At 41.4% G+C, this 26,889-nt stretch overlaps 1 protein-coding gene across 9 annotated transcripts in view; it reads right to left on the bottom strand.

The window, feature by feature from the left end:
- Window positions 1–17,770, bottom strand: part of BTRC (beta-transducin repeat containing E3 ubiquitin protein ligase) — a 271,763-nt gene extending 253,993 nt beyond the window's left edge. For 4 of the 9 annotated variants that reach the window (XR_005027378.2, XM_036898776.2, XM_036898778.2 and 1 more), the window contains exon 1: window positions 17,629–17,757. Coding sequence is in view for 5 of the 9 variants with exons in the window: in XM_057506235.1 (XP_057362218.1) it covers window positions 17,618–17,676 (59 nt within the window). In the remaining 4 variants the exon portion in view is untranslated. Of the gene's footprint in view, window positions 1–17,617 lie in introns of all 9 variants that reach the window. The other 5 variants (XM_036898777.2, XM_057506234.1, XM_036898780.2 and 2 more) reach the window with 3 other exon arrangements.
- Between the last annotated feature and the right edge of the window lie 9,119 nt (window positions 17,771–26,889).

Below are 26,889 nucleotides of genomic sequence, written 5' to 3'. Positions count from 1 at the left end.
TATTTTGGGGATTGATATCCTGCAGGGTCTATGTTTGCAGACCACTGCAGATGAGTTCAGACTGAGAGTATGTGTGGTGAAGGCAGTTCTGAGGGGACATGCTAGGCACCCACCCATAGCTTTGCCTGTGCCTCGGCAGGTGACTAATACCAAACAATACAAACTGCCTGGAGGGCATAAAGAGATTAGAGAAACTCTCCAGGAGCTGGAAAAGGTGGGTATTACCTTTATAAAGCTCACCCACAGTTCTTTCAATTCCCCGGTATGGCCAGTAAAAAAGCCAGATGGCTCCTGGCATATGACTGTGGATTACAGAGAACTGAATAAAGTCATACCCCCTATGCATGCTGCTGTCCCCTCTATTGCAGACCTGATGGATACCCGCAGCCATGAACTAGGAACATACCATTATGTGGTAGATCTTGTTAATGCCTTGTTTTCCATTGACATTGAGCAGGAAAGTCAGGAACAGTTTGCCTTCACGTGGGAAGGAAGGCAATGGACTTTTACTGTCTTTCCACAGGGATACCTCCACAGCCCCCACCATCTGTCACAGACTTGTAGCCTAGGACTTGGCTACATGGGAGAAACCGCCAATGGTGCAGCTGTACCATTATACTGATGATGTCATACTCACATCCAATTCTCTTTCAGATCTAGAAGGTGCAGCACCTAGACTGCTGCAACATCTACAGGAGAATGGATGGGTTGTGAACAGTACCAAGGGTTCAGGGACTGGTTTGTCTGTCAAATTCTTGAGGGTCATCTGGTCAGGTAAGACCAAAGTTATACCAGAAGCAGCTACAGATAAAGTCCAGGTCTTTCCTACCCATACAACTGTAGCATTGCTACAGTTGTTTTTGGGTCTTCTAGGCTACTGGAGAGAGTTTATCCTGCACTTGGCACAAATTCAGAAGCCCTTATACCAGTTGGTATGAAAGGATGTCAGGTGGGACTGGGATGAGACATGTGCATCTGCCTTTAGTACAGCAAAACGGGCAGTCAAGGCCATGCAGGTCTTGAGTGTGATAGACCCATCAAGGCCCTGTGAGCTGGATGTTCATGTGACTGAAGACAGTTATGGCTGGGGTCTCTGGCAGTGGCTTGAATGAACTTGCCAACCTATTGAATTCTGGTCACAACTCTGGAAAGGGGCAGAGGTATGATACACTAGGACAGAAAAATAACTGGCTGCCGTGTATCATGCCTTGCTGGCTACATCACTATGGTAATAACTACCTACCCCATCTTGAGGTGTATAGGAGACTAGACCCAAAAGCCAAGGAGTGGTGTGGCACAAATGCCCACACTGGCCAAGTGAGGTGCTTACCTACAGCAGCATAGTGCCCTCTCTAGTAGCCCCTGGAAAAACTCCAACACTTATTGGGGCCAGTGACATATACTAGTGAAAAGCAGAAAGAATTTGCTTTTGAACCATTAATAGCAGAGAGACCTTACTGGCAGGGAAGAGCCCCTATGCCCAAAGATGCATGGTACACAGATGGCTCCAGCCGTGGGCAGCCCCCAAAATGGAGGGCCAAAGCTTTCCATTCTAAGACTGAGACAATATGGATGGAAGACGGTGAGGGGAAGAGCAGCCAATGGGCAGAGTTGTGGGCTGTGTGACTTGTGATCAGCCAGGAGCCCTCCCCTATAGTTGTCTGCACTGACAGCTGGGCTGTCTATCAGGGCTTGACCCTGTGGCTACCAACCTGGTACCATGCCAACTGGCTGGTTGGTCACTGACCCCTTTCGGGGCAAGAACTGTGGCAAGACTTATGGGCCTGTGGTCAGACTGAAATAATTACAGTATACCATGTGACAGGTCATTTGCCACTGGCATCCCCAGGAAATGATGAAGCAGATAAATTGGCCCAGATACGCTGGTTAGAAGGGAAGCCTGCCTCTGATGTAGCCCAATGGTTACATCAGCGTTTGTTGTATGCGGGGCAAAAGACAATGTGGGCTATAGCCCGTCGGTGGGGCTTGCCTTTGACCTTCAAAGAAGTTAGTAGAGCCCGGCAGGAGTGTGTCGTGTGCTCCAGAAGTGACTTACACCAAGTTCCACAGCAACATGGGACAATAGCTAAGTGGCCTATACCCCTCGTCAGGTGGCAGATAGACTATATTGGGCCTCTACCTGTGTCAGAAGGATATTGGTATGCCATGACTTGTGTGAACACAGCTACTGGACTTACGGTTGCTTTTCCTATTCGTTGTGCAGACCATCAGACGACCAAAAAAGGCCTGGAGCATCTCTTTGACACCTATTGCTAACCACAGATAACTGAGAGTGATCAGGGCACCCATTTTACTGGACACACACTGCAAAATGGGTGCAACAGCTGGGAATCAAATAGAAGTTTCATGTGCCATATAATCCTACTGCAGCAGGTATGACAGAGAAGCACAACGGCTTGTTAAAATCTGGACTAAAGTCAGATACCAACCGTCTGCAGGGATGCTCAGTCCACTTATGGACCATGCTAGTGTTTGAACAAGAAACCCTGAAAGGAAGTCCTGAGACCCATAGACATGTTAACACATATGACTGCCTACCCTATACAACTGCAAGTACAAACCGAGAAAGAATCACTGAAGCCGAGGTTCAACCACCAGAACAGTATCTTACTGCCAGTACCAACTGCACTGAACCCCAGAGACTCCATTGAGTGGACATGGCCTTGGACCTTTTGACACATGGACCAATGATGGCTGGCTCTCCTGGCACCTTGGGGACAAGGCCTGGAAGCTGGCTTCCTGTGTATTCCTCGAATAACAGCAGAGTGGCCTCCAAAGCTCACAGTAGTATATCCTGAACAGCCAGAAGGTAGGAGCATCTTATCAGGGAGTTTTGTTTTATCATTATGGCCAGTGCATGCACCTCCAGTAGCACTATACATAGACCCTTCAGTAACCCCCATGGGGAAAGGAGTAAAAGTATGGTATACTAGACCTGGAAGAGACCCCCTTCCTGCTACAGTCTATCATAGGACCACTCTCTTGCATGCATCCTCCCTGATGGACAAGATTTGCCTATGTTGGTGTCATTAAAACATGTGTCTCATCGCCCCTAAGGTCTTTGTGGATTGGAAACTTCCTCTGACTTGAGGATTATTATAATTTTTGTTACCTGTACCAAATCTTGTTGTATCTTAATTTTTGTTATTATCTCTAAGTTGTTGCTATCCTCTGTTGCTGTTGTGGAATCTGGTTACAGTGCTCCAGCTTTCTCGCACAGGGACCATTGAGGAAGACTGAAAGTGTGTAGATTGTTAAGGCGAGAATCCTGGAGGGGTGGAGTGTGGGGAAGTTGGGGTTCCTATGGCCAGGATCCTCACTGAACTTAAACCACCTGATGATATAACTGGCCTGCTGCTAGACTACCACTTCCACACCTTTAGACAATAAGCTATTATTGCACTATATAGTGAGCTCGGTCCAGTGCTCTGGGTGAAGGCAGAGACACTAGTGCTCGACTTACCACTGGGAGAACAAGCCCAGTAATAAACCCTTTCACCCCAAAGAATGTTTTGTTGTCAATTTCTTTGGTCACACTGAATCCACACTTTAATACCTGTATAAGAGTACCCAGAAAAGAAACTGAAGGCTAATTTAAATTGAGAACAGGTAAGAGATACATAAAACTCTGACAACTAAGAACTCGTTTCAAATGTTCATCCAACCAGGTGGTAATCAATCTTACTGATTTAAAGAAAAGCCCATCACAGTGAAAAATCTGAGTATTTATTTTACAATGCAATTTCTTGCTTTTAGATATATATGCTTCTCAAGCAAATAAGAAAAGTTACTGAATCATATTAATTCACCCAGTATTATCTCCACAGTAACATTACTAAGGCAAGTCATGCAAGAGATCATGTTAGTTCCTTAAGAAGTTAACCTCAAAAAAAAAAAAGATGTCTCTGTTATCACCCATAAATTTGGCTGATCCCATCTGTATTTTTAGCCTAAACATCCAACTAGAATAGCATCTACCACCGGCAATATCAAAAAAGGACATGGCCCCTAGCAATTTCCCCCTCTATGTTCACGCATACCACTCTTCTTATCTACAGGCAGAGATTATTTCCTCTCTTATTCTGCCCTGGTCTTGACTATCTTTGACCAATAATGACATTCTCAGACTTCCAAATTTAGGACTTAAAGGAGAACGGGCTTACTGGCTTATATTTTCTGTATGCTCCTTCTTAGAACCCAGACACCATGCTTTAAGGAAATCCAAAGGCCGTGTGGAAAAAAGGAGGCCCACATAAAGGAGGACTGAAGGCCTCTGGCACTAGCTGAACTCTCAGCCAGTGTGGCCTGCCACATGAGTGTGACCATTATGAACATTCCAGCCATGCTGGCACCCTAGACAACACCAAGTACAACAAAAAACCCACCAGTCAACCACAGATGAGAGAAATAGCTAATTGTTTTTTAAGCTACTAAATTTTGGGGTGGTTTGTTAGATGGCAAGTTAACCTTTTTTTTTTTTTAATGTATCATTGACATACACTCTTATGAAGGTCTCACGTGAAAAACATTGTGGTTACTACATTCACCCATATTACCAAGCCTCCCCCACACCCCACTGCAGTCACTGTCCATCAGCGTAGTAAGAGATGGCAAGTTACCTTTTATGTTTCATTTATCAAATCTATTAAAAACTATTTTATATGCCCTAAAATTATTTCATCCAAGTTACAAATGTTTCCCCAGTTCTAAGATTCTGGAACTAGTTTATCCTGTCCATTTTTAAAAATAAAACTTCAAATTCATCCCTCAGCTTGTCTTTCCATTCTCCATATATTTTTTAAAAATATGCTTACAGGAGCCAAGATGGCGGCATGAGTAGAGCAGCGGAAATCTCCTCCCAAAAACACATATATCTATTAAAATATAAGAAAGACAACTTTTCCTAGAATAAAAACCAGAGGACACAGGACAACATCCAGACCACATCCACACCTGCCAGAACCCAGCGCCTCGCGAAGGAGGTAAGATACAAGCTCCGGCCCCGCGGGAGGCGAGCACCCCTCCCTCCAGCTCCCGGCGGGAGAAGAGCAGGCAGAGCGGGAAGGAGAGGGAGCCCAGGACTGCTGAACACCCAGCACCAGCCATCCCGACCAGAGCGCAGACACAGTGCATGCGCAGGGCCCTGGATACTAGGGAAACAGGGCAGCAAGAACGGTGAGCGGGTACCGGAGGCCTGGCGCCAGAGGACATAAGAAAAGCAAGCGGCCATTTTTTGTTGTTGTTGTTGTTTTGGCGAGCGCTTTTTGGAAGTCTTAAAGGGATAGGGACCCCAATACTAGGGAAACAGGGCAGCAAGACCGGTGAGCAGGTGCCTGAGGCTGGCGCCGGAGAATAAAGAAAAACAAGCGGCCATTTTTATTTATTTATTTTTTTAATTAATTAATTTTTTTTTTGTGGTCGTTGTTTTGTTTTGGCGGGTGCTTTTTGGAAGTCTTAAAGGGGCAGGGCGGGACACTTAATCGAGAGGTAGGGAAACCGGGGATCTCTGGGCACCCTAACCCCTTGGGCTGCAGGGAGCACGGAGTCCCCTTACAGACATAAATAGCCTCCCAGCGGCTCCCCCTCCAACGCAACTCCACCACTTTGGAGCAGCAGCCCAAGCCAGGCCACGCCTACAGCAACAGCAGAGATAAACGCCATAGCAGCAGGGCAGGAAGCAGAAGCCCTGTCTGCACGCAGCTACCCAGCACAAGCCACTAGAGGTCGCTGTTCTCCCAGGAGAGGAGGGCCACAAACCAACAAGAAGGGAAGTTCTTCCAGCCGTCACTCGTCCTAGCTCTGCAAAATATTCCTATAACCATGAAAAGACAAAATTACAGGCAAACCAAGATCACAGAGACACCAGAGAAGGAGACAGACCTAACCAGTCTTCCTGACAAAGAATTCAAAATAAAAATCATAAACATGCTGACAGAGATGCAGAGAAATACGCAAGAGAAATGGGATGAAGTCCGGAGGGAGATGACAGATGTCAGAAAGGAGATTACAGAAATGAAACAAACTCTGGAAGGATTTATAAGCAGAATGGATAAGATGCAAGAGGCCATTGATGGAATTGAAACCAGAGAACAGGAACGCATAGAAGCTGACATAGAGAGAGATAAAAGGATCTCCAGGAATGAAACAATATTAAGAGAACTGTGTGACCAATCCAAAAAGGAACAATATCTATATTATAGGGGTACGAGAAGAAGAAGAGAGAGGAAAAGGGATGGAAAGTATCTTGGAAGAAATAATTGCTGAAAACTTCCCCAAACTAGGGGAGGAAATAATAGAACAGACCACGGAAATACACAGAATCCCCAACAGAAAGGATCCAAAGGAGGACAACACCAAAACACATAATAATTAAAATGGCAAAGATCAAGGACAAGGAAAGAGTTTTAAAGGCAGCTAGAGAGAAAAAGGTCACGTGTAAAGGAAAACCCATCAGGCTAACATCAGACTTCTCGACAGAAACCCTACAGGCCAGAAGAGAATGTTATGATATATTTAATGCAATGAAACAGAAAGGCCTTGAACCAAGGATACTGTATCCAGCACGAATATCATTTAAATATGATGGAGGGATTAAACAATTCCCAGACAAACAAAAGATGAGGGAATTTGCTTCCCACAAACTACCTCTACAGGACATCTTACAGGGACTGCTCTAGATGGGAGCACTCCTAGATAGAGAACAGAACAAAACACCCAACATATGAAGAATGGAGGAGGAAGAATAAGAAGGGAGAGAAGAAAAGAATCTCCAGACAGTGTATGTAACAGCTCAATAAGCAAGCTAAGTTAGACAGTAAGATACTAAAGAGGCTAACCTTGAACCTTTGGTAACCACGAATTTAAAGCCTGCAATGGCAATAAGTACATATCTTTCAATAGTCACCCTAAATGTTAATGGGCTGAATGCACCAATCAAAAGACACAGAGTAATAGAATGGATAAAAAAGCAAGACCCATCTATATGCTGCTTACAAGAAACTCACCTCAAACCCAAAGACATGTACAGACTAAAAGTCAAGGGATGGAAAAACATATTTCAGGCAAACAACAGTGAGAAGAAAGCAGGGGTTGCAGTACTAATATCAGACAAAATAGACTTCAAAACAAAGAAAGTAACAAGAGATAAAGAAGGACACTACATAATGATAAAGGGCTCAGCCCAACAAGAGGATATAACCATTCTAAATATATATGCACCCAACACAGGAGCACCAGCATATGTGAAACAAATACTAACAGAACTAAAGGGGGAAATAGACTGCAATGCATTCATTCTAGGAGACTTCAACGCACCACTCACCCCAAAGGATAGATCCACCGGGCAGAAAATAAGTAAGGACACGGAAGCACTGAACAACACAGTAGAGCAGATGGACCTAATAGACATCTATAGAACTCTACATCCAAAAGCAACAGGATATACATTCTTCTCAAGTGCACATGAAACATTCTCCAGAATAGACCACATACTAGGCCACAAAAAGAGCCTCAGCAAAATCCAAAATATTGAAATTCTACCAACCAACTTTTCAGACCACAAAGGTATAAAACTAGAAATAAATTCTACAAAGAAAACAAAAAGGCTCACAAACACATGGAGGCTTAACAACATGCTCCTAAATAATCAATGGATCAACGAACAAATTAAAATAGAGATCAAGGAATATATAGAAACAAATGACAACAATAACACAAAGCCCCAACTTCTGTGGGACACAGCGAAAGCAGTCTTAAGAGGAAAGTATATAGCGATCCAGGCACACTTGAAGAGGCAAGAACAATCCCAAATGAATAGTCTAACATCACAATTATCGAAATTGGAAAAAGAAGAACAAATGAGGCCTAAAGTCAGCAGAAGGAGGGACATAATAAAGATCAGAGAAGAAATAAACAAAATTGAGAATAATAAAACAATAGCAAAAATCAACGAAACCAAGAGCTGGTTCTTTGAGAAAATAAACAAAATAGATAAGCCTCTAGCCATACTTATTAAGAGAAAAAGAGAATCAATACAAATCAACAGAATCACAAATGAGAATGGAAAAATCACGACAGACTCCACAGAAATACAAAGAATTATTAAAGACTACTATGAAAACCTATATGCCAACAAACTGGAAAACCTAGAAGAAATGGACAACTTCCTAGAAAAATACAACCTTCCACAAGTGACCAAGGAAGAAACACAAAAGTTAAACAAACCGATTACTAGCAAAGAAATTGAAACAGTAATCAAAAAACTACCCAAGAACAAAACACCCGGGCCGGACGGATTTACCTTGGAATTTTATCAGACACAGAGAGAAGACATAATACCCATTCTCCTTAAAGTTTTCCAAAAAATAGAGGAGGAGGGGATACTCCCAAACTCATTTTATGAAGCTAACATCACCCTAATACCAAAACCAGGCAAAGACCCCACCAAAAAAAGAAAACTACAGACCAATATCCCTAATGAATGTAGATGCAAAAATACTTAATAAAATATTAGCAAACCGAATTCAAAAGTATATCAAAAGGATCATGCACCATGACCAAGTGGGATTCATCCCAGGGATGCAAGGATGGTACAACATTCGAAAATCCATCAACATCATCCACCACATCAACAAAAAGTAAGACAAAAACCACATGATCATCTCCATAGATGCTGAAAAAGCATTTGACAAAATTCAACATCCATTCATGATAAAAACTCTCAGCAAAATGGGAATAGAGGGCAAGTACCTCAACATAATAAAGGCCATCTATGATAAACCCAGAGCCAACATTATACTGAACAGCGAGAAGCTGAAAGCATTTCCTCTGAGATCGGGAACTAGACAGGGATGCCCACTCTCCCCACTGCTATTTAACATAGCATTGGAGGTCCTAGCCACGGCAATCAGACAAAACAAAGAAATACAAGGAATCCAGATAGGTAAAGAAGAAGTTAAACAGTCACTATTTGCAGATGACATGATATTGTACATAAAAAACCCTAAAGACTCCACCCCAAAACTACTAGAACTGGTATCGGAATACAGCAAAGTTGCAGGATACAAAATTAACACACAGAAATCTGTGGCTTTCCTATACACTAACAATGAACCAATAGAAAGAGAAATCAGGAAAACAATTCCATTCACAATTGCATCAAAAAGAATGAAATACCTAGGAATAAACCTAACCAAAGAAGTGAAAGACCTATACCCTGAAAACTACAAGTCACTCTTAAGAGAAATTAAAGGGGACACTAACAGATGGAAACTCATCCCATGCTCGTGGCTAGGAAGAATTAATATCGTCAAAATGGCCATCCTGCCCAAAGCAATATACAGATTTGATGCAATCCCTATGAAACTAACAGCAACATTCTTCAATGAACTGGAACAAATAATTCAAAAATTCATATGGAAACACCAAAGACCCCGAATAGCCAAAGCTATCCTGAGAAAGAAGAATAAAGTAGGGGGATCTCACTCCCCAGTGTCAAGCTCTATTATAAAGCCATAGTAATCAAGACAATTTGGTACTGGCACAAGAACAGAGCCACAGACCAGTGGAACAGACTAGAGACTCCAGACATTAACCCAAAATATATTGTCAATTAATATTTGATAAAGGAGCCAAGGGCATACAATGGCGAAATGACAGTCTCTTCAACAGATGGTGCTGGCAAAACTGGCAGCTGCATGTAAGAGAATGAAACTGGACCATTGTCTAAGCCCATATACAAAAGTAAATTCAAAATGGATCAAAGACCTGAATGTAAGCCATGAAACCATTAAACTCTTGGAAGAAAACATAGGCGAAAACCTCTTAGACATAAACATGAGTGACCTCTTCTTGAACATATCTCCCCGGGCAAGGAAAACAACAGCAAAAATGAGTAAGTGGGACTATATTAAGCTGAAAAGCTTCTGTACAGCAAAAGACACCATCAATAGAACAAGAAGGATCCCTACAGTATGGGAGAATATATTTGAAAATGACACATCCGATAAAGGCTTGACGTCCAGAATATATAAGGAGCTCACACGCCTCAACAAACAAAAAACAAATAACCCAATTAAAAAATGGGCAGAGGAACTGAACAGACAGTTCTCCAAAAAAGAAATACAGATGGCCAACAGACACATGAAAAGATGCTCCACATCGCTAATTATCAGAGAAATGCAAATTAAAACTACAATGAGGTATCACCTCACACCAGTAAGGATGGCTGCCATCCAAAAGACAAACAACAACAAATGTTGGCGAGGCTGTGGAGAAAGGGGAACCCTCCTACACTGCTGGTGGGAATGTAAGTTAGTTCAACCATTGTGGAAAGCAGTATGGAGGTACATCAAAATGCTCAAAACAGACTTACCATTTGACCCAGGAATTCCACTCCTAGGAATTTACCCTAAGAACGCAGCAATCAAGTTTGAGAAAGACAGATGCACCCCTATGTTTATCGCAGCACTATTTACAATAGCCAAGAATTGGAAGCAACCTAAATGTCCATCAATAGATGAAAGGATAAAGAAGATGTGGTACATATACACAATGGAATACTACTCAGCCATAAGAAAAGGGCAAATCCAATCATTTGCAGCAACATGGATGGAGCTGGAGGGTATTATGCTCAGTGAAACAAGCCAAGTGGAGAAAGAGAAATACCAAATGATTTCACTTATCTGTGGAATATAAGAACAAAGGAAAAACTGAAGGAACAAAACAGCAGCAGAATCACAGAACTCAAGAATGGACTAACAGGTACCAAAGGGAAAGGGACTGGGGAGGATGGGTGGGTAGGGAGGGATAAGGGGGGGAGAAGTAGGGGGGTATTAAGATTAACATGCATGGGGGGGTAGGAGAAAAGGGAGGGCTGTACAACACAGAGAAGGCAAGTAGTGATTCTACAACATTTTGCTATGCTGATGGACAGTGACTGTAAAGGGGTTTATAGGGGGGACCTGGTATAGGGGAGAGCCTAGTAAACATAATATTCGTCATGTAAGTGTAGATTAGTGATACCAAAAATAAAGCAAAAAAAAAAAAGAAAAGAGGGCAGTTCCTGTGTGGTAACCTCCAACGAGTTCTACACAAGGGTATAAAGGGCATATAAAAGTGTAGGCAAAGGGTCTGTTTGTGTTTATACAGAGGATCAAAGCCTAATTGGGCTACCCCGAAAATGAACTAAGATACGATATGAAAAAGAACTTCCAACATCTGCACTCTCTGGAAGACTCATGCCAGAAGATGATCATCAAAAAACCCCAACAAAGATCCACGCACTGCTACAGCTGTAGATGCACTCATCCCACCAGTTCCTGGACTTGCCATGGGAATGAGGAAGGAGATATCTAAGCTGGCCTGTGCATACAGTAAAACAACAAATTTGACTGGATCTATACTGTTGGAACTCAACCAAGAATTTGGAGAAGTGCAAATTGTAGCGCTCCAAAGTCTTACAACTACAGACTATTTACTGTTAAAAGAACATATGGCATGTGAACAGTCCCCAGGAATGGGTTGTTTTAATTTGTCTGATTTCTCTCAGACTGTTCAAGTTCAGTTGGACAATATCCACCATATCATAGATAAGTTTTCACAAATGCCTAAGGTGCCTAACTGGTTTTCTTGGTTTCACTGGAGATGGCTGGTAATTACAGGTATGCTTTGGTTATGTAACTATACTCCTATTATGTTAATGTGTGTGCGCAATTTAAGTAGTAGCTTAAAACCTATGTATGCTGAAGTTACTCTACAAGAAGATATGTCAAAGAAATAATCAATCTTCCCATGTTTTCTTCCGCCTGCTACTTCTATAGCTTTTCTTCTTCCTTCCTAATTACAACCCTTAAATAGAATTCGTGCCTCATATCAAATTTACTGAGTATCATAATTCTTCCAAGTGGTAAAGATACCTCAAGACAAATGCTGGGCATAGAAGCCACAGGGCATAAATATGTAAAGAAGTAAAAAGCTAACCTTTTCAAACAATAAGGCTTCCCTCTCACTTACCAACTTCACATTTCCCTGTTTGGCCCCGGAAGATGACTGGTTACCCAGAGACAGGTTAAGATTCCTCAAGGGAGGAACAACCTAAGACAGGCACAGTCGCAGGGGGGCCATCAGGTGAGAAATTGGGGATCAACAGAGGTGAGGCTTAGAACCTCACCCCCCCTGTTCTGAGAGAAATCTTCGGCATACGTGGATGTTTTATTGCCCTGGTCTAGCTTGGATGAACACATAGTCTACAGGCACACACCTGATCATCTACATTTGCTCTCTTACAACACTAAACTGTTTTCTACCTTTATCTTGTATCTACCTACCACTTCAGCATTTTATTAAAAATAATAATAATAAAGAGAGAAATGTGGTATCCACATATAAATCAAGTATAAAAACCAAATGAGTATTCATATTTGAACTGACTGTTTATAGTTCATAATGCATGAGCAAAACCGAAAGTTTCTGTGATGACTGCCCTTGTACTGTTCACTATGTAACTTATTCATTATGTAAGAATTTGTTCTACATGTCAGAACTTGTTTGTTATGCCTCAGAAGATTGGAGACTGATGAAAATTAGGCTTGGGGTGGATTAATGATTGTGCATTGAGCATTGACTCCCCTATACAGAATTTTATTGTCGTTAACAACCATTTGATCAATAAATATGAGAGATGCCCTCACAAAAAAAAAAAAAAAAAAAAAAAAAAAAAAAGGACAGACTTCCAATGGTAAAATAAATAAGTAACCGGGATGTAATGTATAGCATAAGGAATATAGTCAAGATATTGTAACAGCTTGGTAGGGTGATAGCTGGAACCTAGAATTATGTATATAAATGTTCTACTACTGTGTTGTACACTTGAAACTAATGTAATGTAATACTGTGCGTGAACTACCCTTCAATAAAAAATAATTATTTAAAAAAAAAAAAAAAAGAAATCTAATGGGACTGCCAAGAAAATAAAAATGAAAAATAAATGTAAAAAAAAAAAAAAAAAAAAACCTATACATGCTTAAATTACTCTACAAGAAGATATGTCAAAGAAATAATTAATCTTCCCATGTTTTCTTCCGTCTGCTACCTCTATAGCTTTTCTTCTTCCTTCCTAATTACAAGCCTGAAATAGAATTTGTGCCTCATATCGAATTTACCGAGTATCATAATTCCTCCAAGTGCTAAAGATACCTCAAGACAAATGCTGGGCATAGAAGTCACAGGGCATAAATCTGCAAAGAAGTAAAAAGGTAACCTTTTCAAACAATATGGCTTCTCTCTCACTTACCAACTTTACATTTCCCTGTATGGCCCCAGAAGATGACTGGTTAGCCAGAGATGGGTAAGATTCCTCAAGGGAGGAACAACCTAAGACAGGCACAGTCGCAGGGGGGCCATCAGGTGAGAAACTGGGGATCAACAGAGGTGAGGCTTAGAACCTCTCCCCCAGTTTTGAGAGAAATCTTCTGCATCCGTGGATGTTTTCTTGCCCTTGTCTAGCTTGGATTAACACATAGTCTACAGGCACACACCTGATCATCTACATTTGCTCTCTTACAACACTAAACTAAGTTTTCTACCTTTATCTTACATCTACCTACCACTTCAGCATTTTATTTTAAAAAATAATAATAATAGTAATAATAATAGAGGGAGAAATGTGGGATCCACATATAAATCAAGTATAAAAATCAAACAAATATTCATATTTGACCTGATTGTTTATAGTTCATAATGCGTGATCAAAACCGAAAGTTTCTGTGATGACTGCCCTTGCACTGTTCACCATGTAAGAACTTATTCACTATGTAAGAATTTGTTCTCCATGTAAGAACTTGTTTGTTATGCCTCAGAAGATTGGAGACTGTTGAGAATTAGGCTTGGGGTTGATTAATGATTGTGCATTGAGTCCCCTATACAGAATTTTATTGTTGTTAACAACCATTTGATCAATAAATATAAGATATGCCCTCTCAAAAAAAAGAATATATATATATATGCTTACAGATCTCTGATTCAAAAAGACATATGCACCCTTATGTTTATCACAGCACTATTTACAATAGCCAAGATATGAAAGCAACCTAAGTGTCCATCAGTAGATGAATGAAGAAGATGTGGTACATATACACAATGGAATATTATTCAGCCATAAGAAGAAAAAAAATCCTACCATTTGCAACAACCTGGATGGAGCTAGAGGGTATTATGCTCAGTAAAATATGCCAGGCAGAGAAAGACATACCAAATGATTTCACTCATTTGTGTAGTATAACAACAAAGCAAAACTGAAGGAACAGAACAGCAGCAGACCCACAGACTCCAAGAAGGGACTAGTGGTTACCAAAGGGAAGGTGGTGGGGAGGGTAGGTGGGCAGGGAGAAAGAAGGGGATTAAGAGGAATTTTAATTAGCACACACAATACAGGTAGGTTGCTGGGAAGGCAGTACAGCACATAGAAGACAAGCAATGACTCTATAGCATCTTACTACACTGATGGACAGTGACTGTAATGGGGTGGCAGGGGATTTGATAATATGGGTGAATGTTGAAACCACAATGTTGCTCATGTGAAACATTCATAAGATGGTACATCAATGATACCTTAATTTTAAAAAATTATAGAACATAATAAAACTCAAAATGACTTCCAAAAAAAATATATATGCTTATTTTTAAATATATACAAATGTATGTATATATAGAGTATATATAGCATATATATAGATAGCATTATAAAATGGTGTCTACATTCACTTAATAATTTTCATTTCTCTTTCCAGATCTTCTTCCAGTTCCTATTTAACTTTTCTGAATTATAATTTTGTTGACCAAGGAAGTATTAGGAAAGGTCCTTGAGGAACTGCTAAAGCTGAATGAGGTATAAGCATATAGGTTATTAAATGTAAGCTGTTTTAATATCATTTGTTTCTAGAAGTTAAACATTCTGCTTAAACGATTTTTCACAAGTACCCAAGGGTAAACTTTTAAGTCTAGACCACGTGTGAATTATGGTCAACTCTGAATTAGCAGGTCTTATTAATATTTTACTGTAAAATTCCTAATCGAAGCACTGTATTAATGTAGTAAGGAGAAAAATTCAGGAAAGAGAATATCCATTTCATGTTTACATTTCAAACAAACTTACATTTTCTTAAACTATGGAAATCAGGGAATCCCTACAAAAACTGTCATTCACAATTCACAATTGAGCAGAGGAGGAAGGCCAAAATAAAGCCAGATGCTATGCAAAAATTTTAATTTGATTAGGAGGATAGCCCTTCCACGTTTGTATTGTACACTACTTATTGGTTCAAGCACAAATAAAATACCTTCCTATCTCAAAATTAACTGAGTAAACAGATAGGGTAGCAGGGTAAATAGGACTATGACTTACTCAGAGTAATAGTAAGACTGTGAGCTGAAAACGAGTGTCAAATCTCTAACTCTGTTCTCCGCTTCAGTTATTAAGGTATTCGTCCTGACACTCTTCCAGTTAACCTTCTCTCAAACAGCAGCCACAATAGCAGGCAAGGTCAAAAGTGAAAGTAACTAAAATTAAAGAAAAAATTGACTTCTCTCTATGGAAACTGACTCAATATTTAATAATGTGTGGTGCCCGAAAAGCTGCAAACTACTACGCGGTCATCTCCAGGTTCACTTTAACTCAATCAGGAGACCATTATCGAAACATAACTCACTGGTACAAAGCAGAGATCAAGTAGTTTGAGAGTATTCCTAACCTGAGGTCTAATGGGGAGTAAAAAAGATGATCTCATAATGTCTCTTTATGATCTGTAAATTACATTATTCCATAAATCTGACACAAGTGTCAAGATGAGGACTGAGTCAACCCCTAAATGTCTGTAGATTTAAAGCAACTTCGTCTTACTTCTAAATGTCCAAAAAATGTCAAAGTCTCTTAAATTGTCGAATCTCAACAATGAGCAGAAATTCAAGAACCTTCTTCAGGTCTAATTAATTTTTATTAATGATACACTCAAACATTAGATGTTTCTGAAAGCACTAATACAAAATAAATAGTTTTAGTAAAATTGACCAATCTCTGAAAAAATATTCTTGTAAATAGTGCAGTGTAAAGCCTAGATTCTGTTAGGTTAGTGTCCATGTTAATTTACATTTGTTTTGGTATTTCAGGCAGATACAAAATAACTATCTGACAAAGAAACAAGATTAGGAGTGACTCGTTATAAATTACACCTGAAAAAGCAAGACTCAACTGCAAATAACATCAATATCCCTAAGACCACCTGTTTATAAGTCTATGCATTCCATCATTCTTTAGCTGTAACCTCAGAATCTGGTTTTACACCTAGGATATAAGAAACATCAGATTAAAAGCATCAAATATCATACTACACAAATTTGCCAAGCATAACCACAACAGAAGGAAAGCATGATACAAAGTTAAAAAAACCAGGCTCCAAAGAATTTAAACACACCTACAAAATCCAATCCAGCTCATACTGTGCTTCCACCTAAAACTGGTAAGCAACTAGTAAACAACCACCAATCATAACATCTCCCATTCCTCACTAGCTACATTCCCTCTTATCCTGGATTCTCCTCTGATCTCATCACTTCTTAAGGGTTTTGCCATTCTAATCTCCAAGGATTTTCCTTTCCCATAAAGTGATAGAGTACCTGGCCCCCATATTTTACTATCTCTACAATTTAGCACTCAGCTTTGTTTAGTTTTACCCCATTTGATATTAATTTTGCTTCTAATCTCCTGTACCTGTATTTCCCTGACCAGCCAACCTCTTGCTTTTCACCACGTCGCCCTTACTACAATATTTGGCTTTTCCTTTCCACGCAGAGTTATGTATCTTTTTTATAACATTTGTAATTCTGGCTCACAGTCAACACCCCTTTCCTTTCCCAGAGACTGTCACCATAGCCCTAGGTCCCCATCCCCAGAGAGTATCTTCCTAAATAAGGCCTATTTCTTTACAGAGTTTGTCAACATTAGTTTGGCCAAGCTGTTACTGCACCCTGAAGGCAAACACTCTCTCTTCTCACCTCACCCTAAAACTACAAGCTTCCCACCAGCCCTGGCTTTCTCTCCTCCATCTTTAGATCCATCTGCATCCAGCCTGGTCTCCCCCGCGCCCCACTCCGCATTAGCTTTCCCCCCACTATCCCGAGCTCCTCTTCCCCATTCCTGAATGCACCTCCTCTCCCGGGCCTTACCCGTAACCCTGACACCGGGAAGGCCCTGCCAGCAGTCTCACAGCGCCTCTCCTCCGTACTTCCTCAGCTCTTCAGTAACTGTCCCCACGCCCCTTTCCCTCCAGGGCTCCGTGCGCCGCCCAGGGACCCCTCCCCGATTAAGCTCCTGCTGTCACTTGGCCTCTCATCCACAAGATGGCGGAGCTGCTGACCCCCACCCCCGACTCCTCTCCGCAAGCCCCTCCAGCCTCCCAGGAGCTCCAGTACGGTCCACTTAGGCGCCCCCGCCGCCGGCCTCGGCCCAAGGTCCTGCTGTTCACTCCTTCCGCGGGCGGGCGGCCCAGGCCGAACGTTAGCGATGCCGCCAACGCCACTACCTCCACCGTTCCCCGGCCTGCACCTTCTCCTCACCATAAACTTGAGGGCTTTTTCCTGCAGCACCGCCTCAGCTGAGTCCATAATCGCCGTGGGCCACTAGGTCAGCACTCCGCCGGGGCCGCCCCCTTGGTGCCAGGCCTCAGCCAACGCAGCGCCCGGATCCCGCCTCCTCTTCCTTCCCCCCGCCCTCTCTTACCTCTTAGGCACAGGCAGGAGGCCAGGGTGGACCCGCTGTTCCATGCGTGAGCCCACTGGCTCATGGGATTTGTAGTTCTGGAGCTTCCCCCAGCAAGAAGAGAGGCCGCACTGCGAACCACAACTCCCGTTGTTCACCGCGGCGGCGTTGCGCTGGCCGAAAGCCAAATCTAAACTCGCCGTCAAGAAGAGGAAATTGGCTGATGGGAATCGTAGTTTATAGCTTCTACAGCTGGAAAACGGGAGGGGAAAGGGTGTCTCCGTGGTTACCGAGCGACGCCAGTGGCGGCTTGCCTGGCTTTTGATATCAAGATGGCGACCAGTGCCTCGCCTGTAGCACTAATACTGGAAAAAACTCAAGAGGTCCTGGGGCCTCCCTAACTGTGGTTTTAGGTTACTGGACACCCAAATTTCATATATCTGGTATCTGCGGGACGGATTTCAATCCACAGGCGCTGGACACCTGGCCGCACCTCACAGACCAATGCAGAATTTCAAGGTCCTCCTAAGATAACACCCCACACTTTTGTTGAGGACATTATTCATCCACACAGCAACTCAGGGCTGGAGAGAACTCGGTTTAGGAAATTCTCGGGTGTTTAGGGCTCAGAAAGCATGTCCTGCTACTGCTAACCCTTAGATGTAAGCCTTGCATTAAGGGTCAAACTAGTGTTTACAAAAGGCCTTCAGTGATGGAATATAATGGCCATCCAGTAAATAAAGCATATAAACATTTAGTTTGACTTTGAAAGGGACAGCATTTTATTTTGGAAATTGGGGTTAGGATAAAAACACTAGGGTTTGGCAAAAAGTGATAGGCTAGCACAAAATGCCTCGATTTATGAAATGAGTGAATTAGGGAAATGCTTTTAAACTTACAAGAAAAATTTCCATTGTAAACTCTTTTGTTCATTTGTTCCTTCAACAAACAGTAAGCACATAACCATGGGCAGACATCATCCCAAGAAATAGGGATTCATTAGTGAATGCCATAGACTCAATCTTGTGGAGCTTACATTTCTAGCATGTTGATAACGTTGTCCTAGGCATCCCTATGCCCACAGAATTCAGTACAATACCTGATATATTAAAAGTTTTATTCTTTAAGTTAAAAAAGTACTACACCACTGCAAAACAGAGAAGACTTAAAGCTCATTTGTATGAAAATTACATATGAAATTTTTCCTAGAACTAAGGCAGTATGTGTTATGGCTGCCAAAAATGCTAAAGGAGTCCTGGGCAACTTGAAGAATAGTGTCTGGGGAATAGAGGCTATGGTCTTTGTTTTGAAGTACTCAGACCACACCTGGAATACTTTGCTTAGTTATGGGCACCATATCCTATAAATACGATATACAAGAGCATAACCAAAGGCAGCATGACCAAGAAAGAAAATACTAGTGGATGCTTACTATAACAAAAGAGTACTTAGGAATAGCATAACAACTAAATTCAAGTATTTTAAACTATTGAAATGCATGTGTAGGTAGCTCCATAGGGCAAATTAGGATCAATGGGTGGGATAGTGATGATGATGATAATGGCTATCACTCTATTAGCTCTTTGTGCCAGGTACTGTACGAGGCATTTTATATTCATAATCTATAATATTCACAGTAACTCTCTAAAGCAGGTATTAGTATCCCTAATTTACAGATGAAGTGAATGAGACTGATATAAAATCAATAACTTGCTCAATTCATACAGCATATTACCTAGGATCCTAACCCAAGTTTGCTTGATGCAAGGCCTGTGATGTTTTCACTAAACCACACAGCACTGACATAGGACTCAGACTCAGAGTTTTCTAGTAATTAAAGCTGTCCTGACAAAGGGATGGACTGCCCATTCCTGAAAACATATACAGGCAGGATGACCATCTGTCATGGACAATGGCTTTGTTTTGGGTGGGCTTCATTTTGGGTTGGAGGTTAAGATCTTTTAAACTCTAAGATTCTATTGTTGAGAAGTCATTTGTTTTACTTTGTTATCCACAGAGGAGTATGACAGTATTGCCTGCTGAAGCTGGCACTGACAGTCCTCACTTTGTCCAGTCCTGTAGCAGTAAGGATTAGTAAAGCAAACACAAGGAAGAAGTTTGGTTTAGAAGCCCAACCAGCAAGATAGTTCACAGGCATATGGATTGAAACTGAGCTGGCAGAGACTGGGTACAGAAGGGTAAATTCTCTTTCTTGAAAATCAATTGCTCATGATCGGGCAAAATGAGAAATCCAAATGTGAATTGCCTTGATTTTCCAGCCCCTCAAATCCAACATAGTTTAGGAAATTCACTGGACTAGAAGTTAAGAGGCCGGGTTCTAGTCCATCCTTTCTCCAGGTAATTGGTTGACTGGGCAATTAACTGAAGCTTTCTGGTTCCCTCTTTTGTCATCTGGAAAACAAAGATCTCTGCCAGCTCTAAAATGAGTACACCCATGAGCCTACTTAGGGTGCAATTTTTCAAGGAGAATACTGAGTCAGTAGAACCTTGTAAAGTTCCACTTTTCTGGAAAACTGGATTTCCAGTGTGAGAAATCACAGCTACTGCTGTTCTCCTTAACCTCCTCATTTAATACCTCAGAGTACTCTTTGACTCATGGATGCCTCATTAGTGTCTGTATTCAGCCAGCAGTGTAGGCTAATGTCTCTTCCCATCTCCACCCCCTGTGCTAGCCTGCTCCAGACGTTCATCACCCTGTTTGCTTTAGTTCACTCTACTCGCCTCCAGCCCAGTTCTGTGCCTCCAGGCTTTCTGTTCCCACATCATCTGATACCATCTTTAAGATTTTCACAATTCCTCCCTGCTCACTCCTTTTTTAGCTTTCTTATCTCATTTATCTTTAAATTCCCTTGTCTGGCTTTCCAGGACTTCATAATCTTATCCAGTCCTCTGCTCCAGCCTTAGTTCCCACTTTGCTTTAATATGCCCCTCTACTCCAATCAGACCTTTCTCCTACCTATATCTGCTCAGCGCACTCCTGCCTCCTGGCCTTAGCTTGGGCAGTCATTTTGGAGTTCTAGAAGGCTTCCCTTTCCCCCCTCTTTCCTACTTATCTTTCAAGGTCTGATTTAAATCTTACTTTTAAAAAAATAGTTATCTAGTTATTTATTCCCTTTTGCACTGCAGCCTGTTCCCTTTTCCCTCCCCCATAGGTAATGTTTGTCTTTTTGTCTGTATGCTTACAAAATAGATACTGTTTTGTGTGCTACACTTTTAATTCACAAATGTAATATTATTTTATATATCTCGCTATGTTTCATACTTTTTGCACTAGGTGCCTATGGTTTTAAGATCCATTCATGTTGCCGTGTGTACATCTTAACCTTGTGTCGCTTCTAACTACTGCATGTGGATACCCCACGTTTTATCTGTGTGCCATCCCAGTTAAGCCTCCAGTTCCCAATCACACCAGTAACACTGCAGTGATAACCTCTTACTGACTCCTGAGTAAGAATGTCTTGAAAAAACGTACATAAGATTTTACTTGCTGGTTTATAAGTTATTAAGGACACTTAATTGGACTATGTAGTGCCAAACTGTAGTAGAGACAGACCACAACAGTCTACACTTGCACCAGTCTGCTCCACCACACTTGGCATTATCCAGCTTTCTACTGTTTTTTGCCCCTCTATATATTTTACCTTCTCTAGGCAACTCCCACAAAGACCCACAACAATCCACAAAGACCATGCCCTTCTTTAGGCACGCTGCTCTGTTCTGCTAACCCTCATCCCTGTAGTGTGTACTTGTAACACATAGTGGTCATAGCCAGAAATAGTCCACATATGCCTGTGCTTTTTCCTCATCTCATGGCATTCTCCTCCTCTCCTACACCCAATGGAGTTCTCAACCCTTATTGCACATAAGAGTAATTTGAGGAACTTCATAAAAAATATTGATGCCCAAGCTCTACTCCCCAGGTATTTGGATTTAATAGATCTGTGGTAGGCCCTCAGCAATGGTAACTGTAAAAGGTCCCCAGGTAGTTCTAATCTGCTGCCAGATTTGAGACCACTGCCTTGAAATTTAGATGCCCAGTGCTTTCTTGCTGACCTCTGGCTATCCAGAGTCCTACTCCTTGCCTAACTTGCCTTCCAAATGCTAGAATTACTCCTCCCCTCCCCTCACACACCCGAAAAAACTCTATTTTCCAAGGACAGCCAATCAAAGCTCATAGCTGACTGGAAGCAAAGTTATTAACTGATTGAAAACCCATCAACTATTTGAATATCTAGGGTCAAGAGGTCAAGTGGAGTTGGGAAAGGTTGTATCTCAGTTAGCAGGAGAGATACTGTTTTAGTTGGGGGCTAAACTAGTTTGTGCTCATAAAAAGTCAAGAGTCAATTCCCTACTTGTCAAAGTTTGCTGACCCCACTGGGGCTCTATGTTCCTGTGTCTAAGAGGAAAGAGTGATTATTAACAGTGAACAGTGACCAGATTAGGTTCTCTCAACAGATCTTCTCATTGTCACAAGCCAAGGCCATCCTCATCTGGACAGAACAGCCAGTCCCCTTCAGGGCAGCTCTATGGTGTGGGGATGGTCTGGGGGTGATGGTGGGGTCACTGGAAAGTGTTCCAGGCAAAGATACCTGCATTTTTGATGGCACATTCTGAGAACCGTAAGTAGGCCAGTATGATTATAGGGGAAGAGGGGCTCTAGATGAGACTGCAGAGGACAATAGCATGAGGCTCCATAGGCAAGCCATTATTCAGCTGGCATATGCTGGTCAGGAGAACCAGCTGACATCCTTTCAAACTGGGGTCGATGCCTGTGCCCTACCAGCTTTAAAATAGCTTGACCTTCACCCCAGCCTACAGGCCGGATTAAGGAATTTGGACTTTATCCTGAGGGCTGTAAGAAACTACTAAAAATTTTTAAGCAGGACTGCAGCATGGTCAGCTTTGTACTTTTAAAAAATCACTTAAGGCTGGAGGCTGGGAAAACATTATGAGATTGCTGAAATCTTCCTGGGAGAGATGATGAAGGCCTGATGAGGGAGGTGATAAGAAGAAGTAAATAGATTCCAAAAATATTGAGGAGATAGAACATGTAAGACTTGGTGATTGATTAGCTATGTCAGGGATGATGTGGAAGGGATGTGTCAAAGATGACTTCTAGGTATCTGACTCAGGAAACAGGATGAATGAGGAATGCCATTTTTTGAGACAGGAAACACAAGAGAAGAAACAGGTGGTAGGAGGATAAGCAGTTCTTTTTTAGACATATTGCTTCAAGGTGCCTGCGAGGCTTCCACATGGATTCAGACATTGAGGAGGCAGTTGGACATTTGCTACTAAAGCTGGAGAGAGAAGCCTGGGCTGCAGTTAGGGATCATCAGCACATAGGTGATAATTGAAGCTCCCCAGGAAATGATGAAATCACCCAGGGAAAGTGTAAGCAATGTAAAGAGCAGCAGGTCTAGGACAGATTCCTGAAGAACCTTAAGATTTACAGGATGGGCAGAAGAAGAAACCTCAAAGGAGCCCAAGAAGTGATCAGAGAGACAGGAGGAAAATCTGGCAAGGGTGGATCCAGAGGGAGGCTGATGCCATTCTGTGGTGAGTTGAAGAAGGAAGGTAAGGAAACAGAGGCTGTTGAGTCTCTCCTTACAAAAACATGTGGCCATCAAGGGAAGGAGAGAAAAGATAGCTAGCTCGCTGGTCAGAGGGCCCTGGAGCAACACACACACCTACCTGACACACAGTGAGAAAATAGCTATGGAAGATACTAGGGGAACAATCAGGACAAAACTGAATATGAGCTCTATGTTAGATGATAGTATTATGTCAACCTTTAATTTCTTGTTCTTAGGAGATACATGCTAAAAAGTATTTAGGGTAAAATGTTATGATGTCTGCAACTAACTCTCAAATGGCTTAGGAAAAAGAAGTGTGTGTGTATGTAGAGAGAAAGAGCAAGAAAGAGAAGGGAGGGAGAAATTAAAGAAGAAACCAATAAATGGAAATACATCCCATACTAATGGATAGGAAGAATTAATATTGTCAAAATGGCCATCGTGCCTAAAGCAATCTACAGATCCAATGCAATCCCTATCAAATTACCAGCAACATTCTTCAATGAACTGGAACAAATAGTTCTAAAATTCATATGGAACCACAAAAGACCCCAAATAGCCAAAGCAATCTTGAGAAGGAAGAATAAAGCTGGGGGGGTGGGGGCAGAATTACGCTCCCTAACTTCAAGCTCTACTACAAAGCCACAGTAATCAAGACAATTTGGTACTGGCACAAGAACAGACCCATAGACCAATGGAACAGACTAGAGAGCCCAGATATAAACCCAAGCATATATAGTCAATTAATACATGAAAAAGGAGCCATGGATATACAATGGGGAAATAGCAGCCTCTTTAACAGTTGGTGTTGGCAAAACTGGACAGCTACATGTAAGAGAATGAAACTGGATTATTTTCTAACCCCATACACAAAAAGTAAACTTGAAATGGATCAAAGACCTGAATGTAAGTCATGAAACCATAGAACTCTTAGAAAAAAATATAGGCAAAAATCTCATGGACATAAACATGAGCAATTTCTTCATGAACATATCTCCATGGGCAAGGGAAACAAAAACAAAAATGAACAAGTGGGCCTATATCAAACTAAAACGCTTCTGTACAGCAAAGGACACCAACAGTAGAACAAAAATATATCCTACATTATGGGAGAATATATTCATAAATGACATATCTGATAACGGGTTGACATCCAAATTATATAAAGAGCTCACACACCTCAACAAATAAAAAGCAAATAAGTCAATTAAAAAATGGGCAGAGGAGCTGAACAGACAGTTCTCCAAAGAAGAAATTCAGATGGCCAACAGGCACATGAAAAGATGCTTCACATCACTAATCATCAGAGAAATGCAAATTAAAACTACATTGAGATATCACCTCACACCAGTTAGGATGGCCAACATCCAAAAGACAAACAACAACAAATGTTGGTGAAGATGTGGAGAAAGGGGAACCCTCCTACACTGTTGGTGGGAATGTAAACTAGTTCAACCATTGTGGAAAGCAATATGGAGGTTTCTCAAAAAACTCAAAATAGAAATATCATTTGACCCAGGAATTCCACTTCTAGGAATTTACCCGAAGAATACAGCAGCCCAGTTTGAAAAAGACAGATGCACCCCTACTATGTTTATCACAGCACTATTTACGATAGCCAAGGAATGGAAACAACCAAAGTATCCATCAGTAGATGAATGGATAAAGAAAATGTGGTACATATACACAATGGAATATTACTCAGCCATAAGAAGAAAACAAATCCTACCATTTGCAACAGTGAAATATTATGCTCAGTGAAACAAACCAGGCAGAGAAAGACAAGTACCAAATGATTTCATCTGTGGAGTATAAGAACAAAGCAAAAACTGAAGGAACAAAACAGCAGCAGACTCACAGAACCCAAGAATGGACTAACAGTTACCAAAGGGAAAGGGATTGGGGAGGATGGGTGGGAAGGGAGGGATAAGGGGGGAAAAGGGTCATTACGATTAACACGTATAATGTAGGGATGGGGACACAGGGAAGGCAGTATAACACGGAGAAGATTCTATAGCATCTTACTATGCTGATGGACAGTGACTGTAATGGGGTATGCGGTGGGGGCTTGATAATAGGGGGAGTCTAGTAACCATAATGTTGCTTATGTAATTGTGCATTAATGATAGCAAAATAAAAATAAAATAAAATAAAAAGAAAGGGAAGGGAGGGAGAGGGAACTAAAGCAAATGTGGCAAAATGCTAATAGTTGGATCTAGGTGAAGGGTTGTGAGTGTTCATCATACTCATTGCAACTTTTCTGAGGTTTTGAAATTTTCTGAAATTAAAAACTTGGGGAATAAAAAGGAGTGAGATATTTGAGTTTATTTTAATGGAGAGAGGAAGGCTGAAGATAAAAACAAGAGAGGGAATAATGATAGAGCCAAGTCCTGAGAAGATAAAACAGAATGAGATCTGGATGGAGGGATTAGCCTCCAGTGGAAGAAAAGGAGAGTAGGGGCGCAAGTGCAGGCCAGGTACAGAGCTGGGGGACAGAGGCTGAGGAAGTCCCTGGCCAGTGGATATTGGCATAGGAAACTAACAATCTCTGCCACATAAAGAAATTAGATTTTTGCATTTTCTGCTCTTCTGAATTATGTCTATCCGTTCTTTCATTTATTCATTAGCACAAACAATCAAAAAGTAGCTTTTCTTAGATTAGGTGAATGCTGTTCTAGACTGGTGGTTCTCAGTTGGGGGCAGTTTTGTCCCCCAAAGGTCATTTAACAATATCTGTGCTCTAAGCCTGCAACAGGAAGATGCTGTGGAGGACATAGGATACATCATCCTTTTTAAAGATACATCTAGAAGTCCAATAGAACAGTTCTGCTGTATCTCATTGGTAACTATGTGACCTTGGCCAGGTTATTTAACTTTTCTATGCTTCATCAATAAAATGGGGACCATAATAGTTCCTATTTCACTGGGCTGTTCTGAGGATTCATAGAAAATTCATAGAACATTAGCTGGCACATAGTAAGTACTCAGTAAATGTTAGCAATTAACAGCATAGTTTGCATGTACAACCAAGATGGGCTCAGATTGCACTTTCCTTCCTGAAAAAATTTAATCGTAAAACTATTATGTAGGGCAAAACAAGGTATATTTCCATGCTGACATGGTGGTCAGACATGAGGTGTTGGAGCCCAAGTGGTGTGATAAAAATCCACATGGAGGAAGAAGCTAGCAGCAGTGATGGGAGATTGGTTACATACATACATATATTCCCTAGGTCTGCCCACTGAGAAGGCTTTGAAACAGCAATAATCAGTAACAATGAGTATGCTTACACTTAGCATCCAGAGCTTAGCTTTTAAATATCATTCTCCACTAAAAGGAATGTGTTTCTTGGAGGAATGGCTGATTCCAGGGTTAGGACAAGGAAAGTACATGATGAGCCTAGAACACTGGTGCTGGAATACAAGGAAGTACTCAAAGAGTAATGGTGATATCTCAATAGGACACATCGTTTCATAGTATCTCCACCCAAAGTACTTAATGATTTGAAAAAGAAAAAAGGAT

This window comes from Manis pentadactyla, chromosome 8 (genome assembly GCF_030020395.1).
Source record: "Manis pentadactyla isolate mManPen7 chromosome 8, mManPen7.hap1, whole genome shotgun sequence".
NCBI classification, from domain to species: Eukaryota; Metazoa; Chordata; class Mammalia; order Pholidota; family Manidae; genus Manis; species Manis pentadactyla.
The sequence above is the reverse complement of the archived record's forward strand: the minus strand, read 5'-3'. Positions and strand labels throughout refer to the sequence as shown.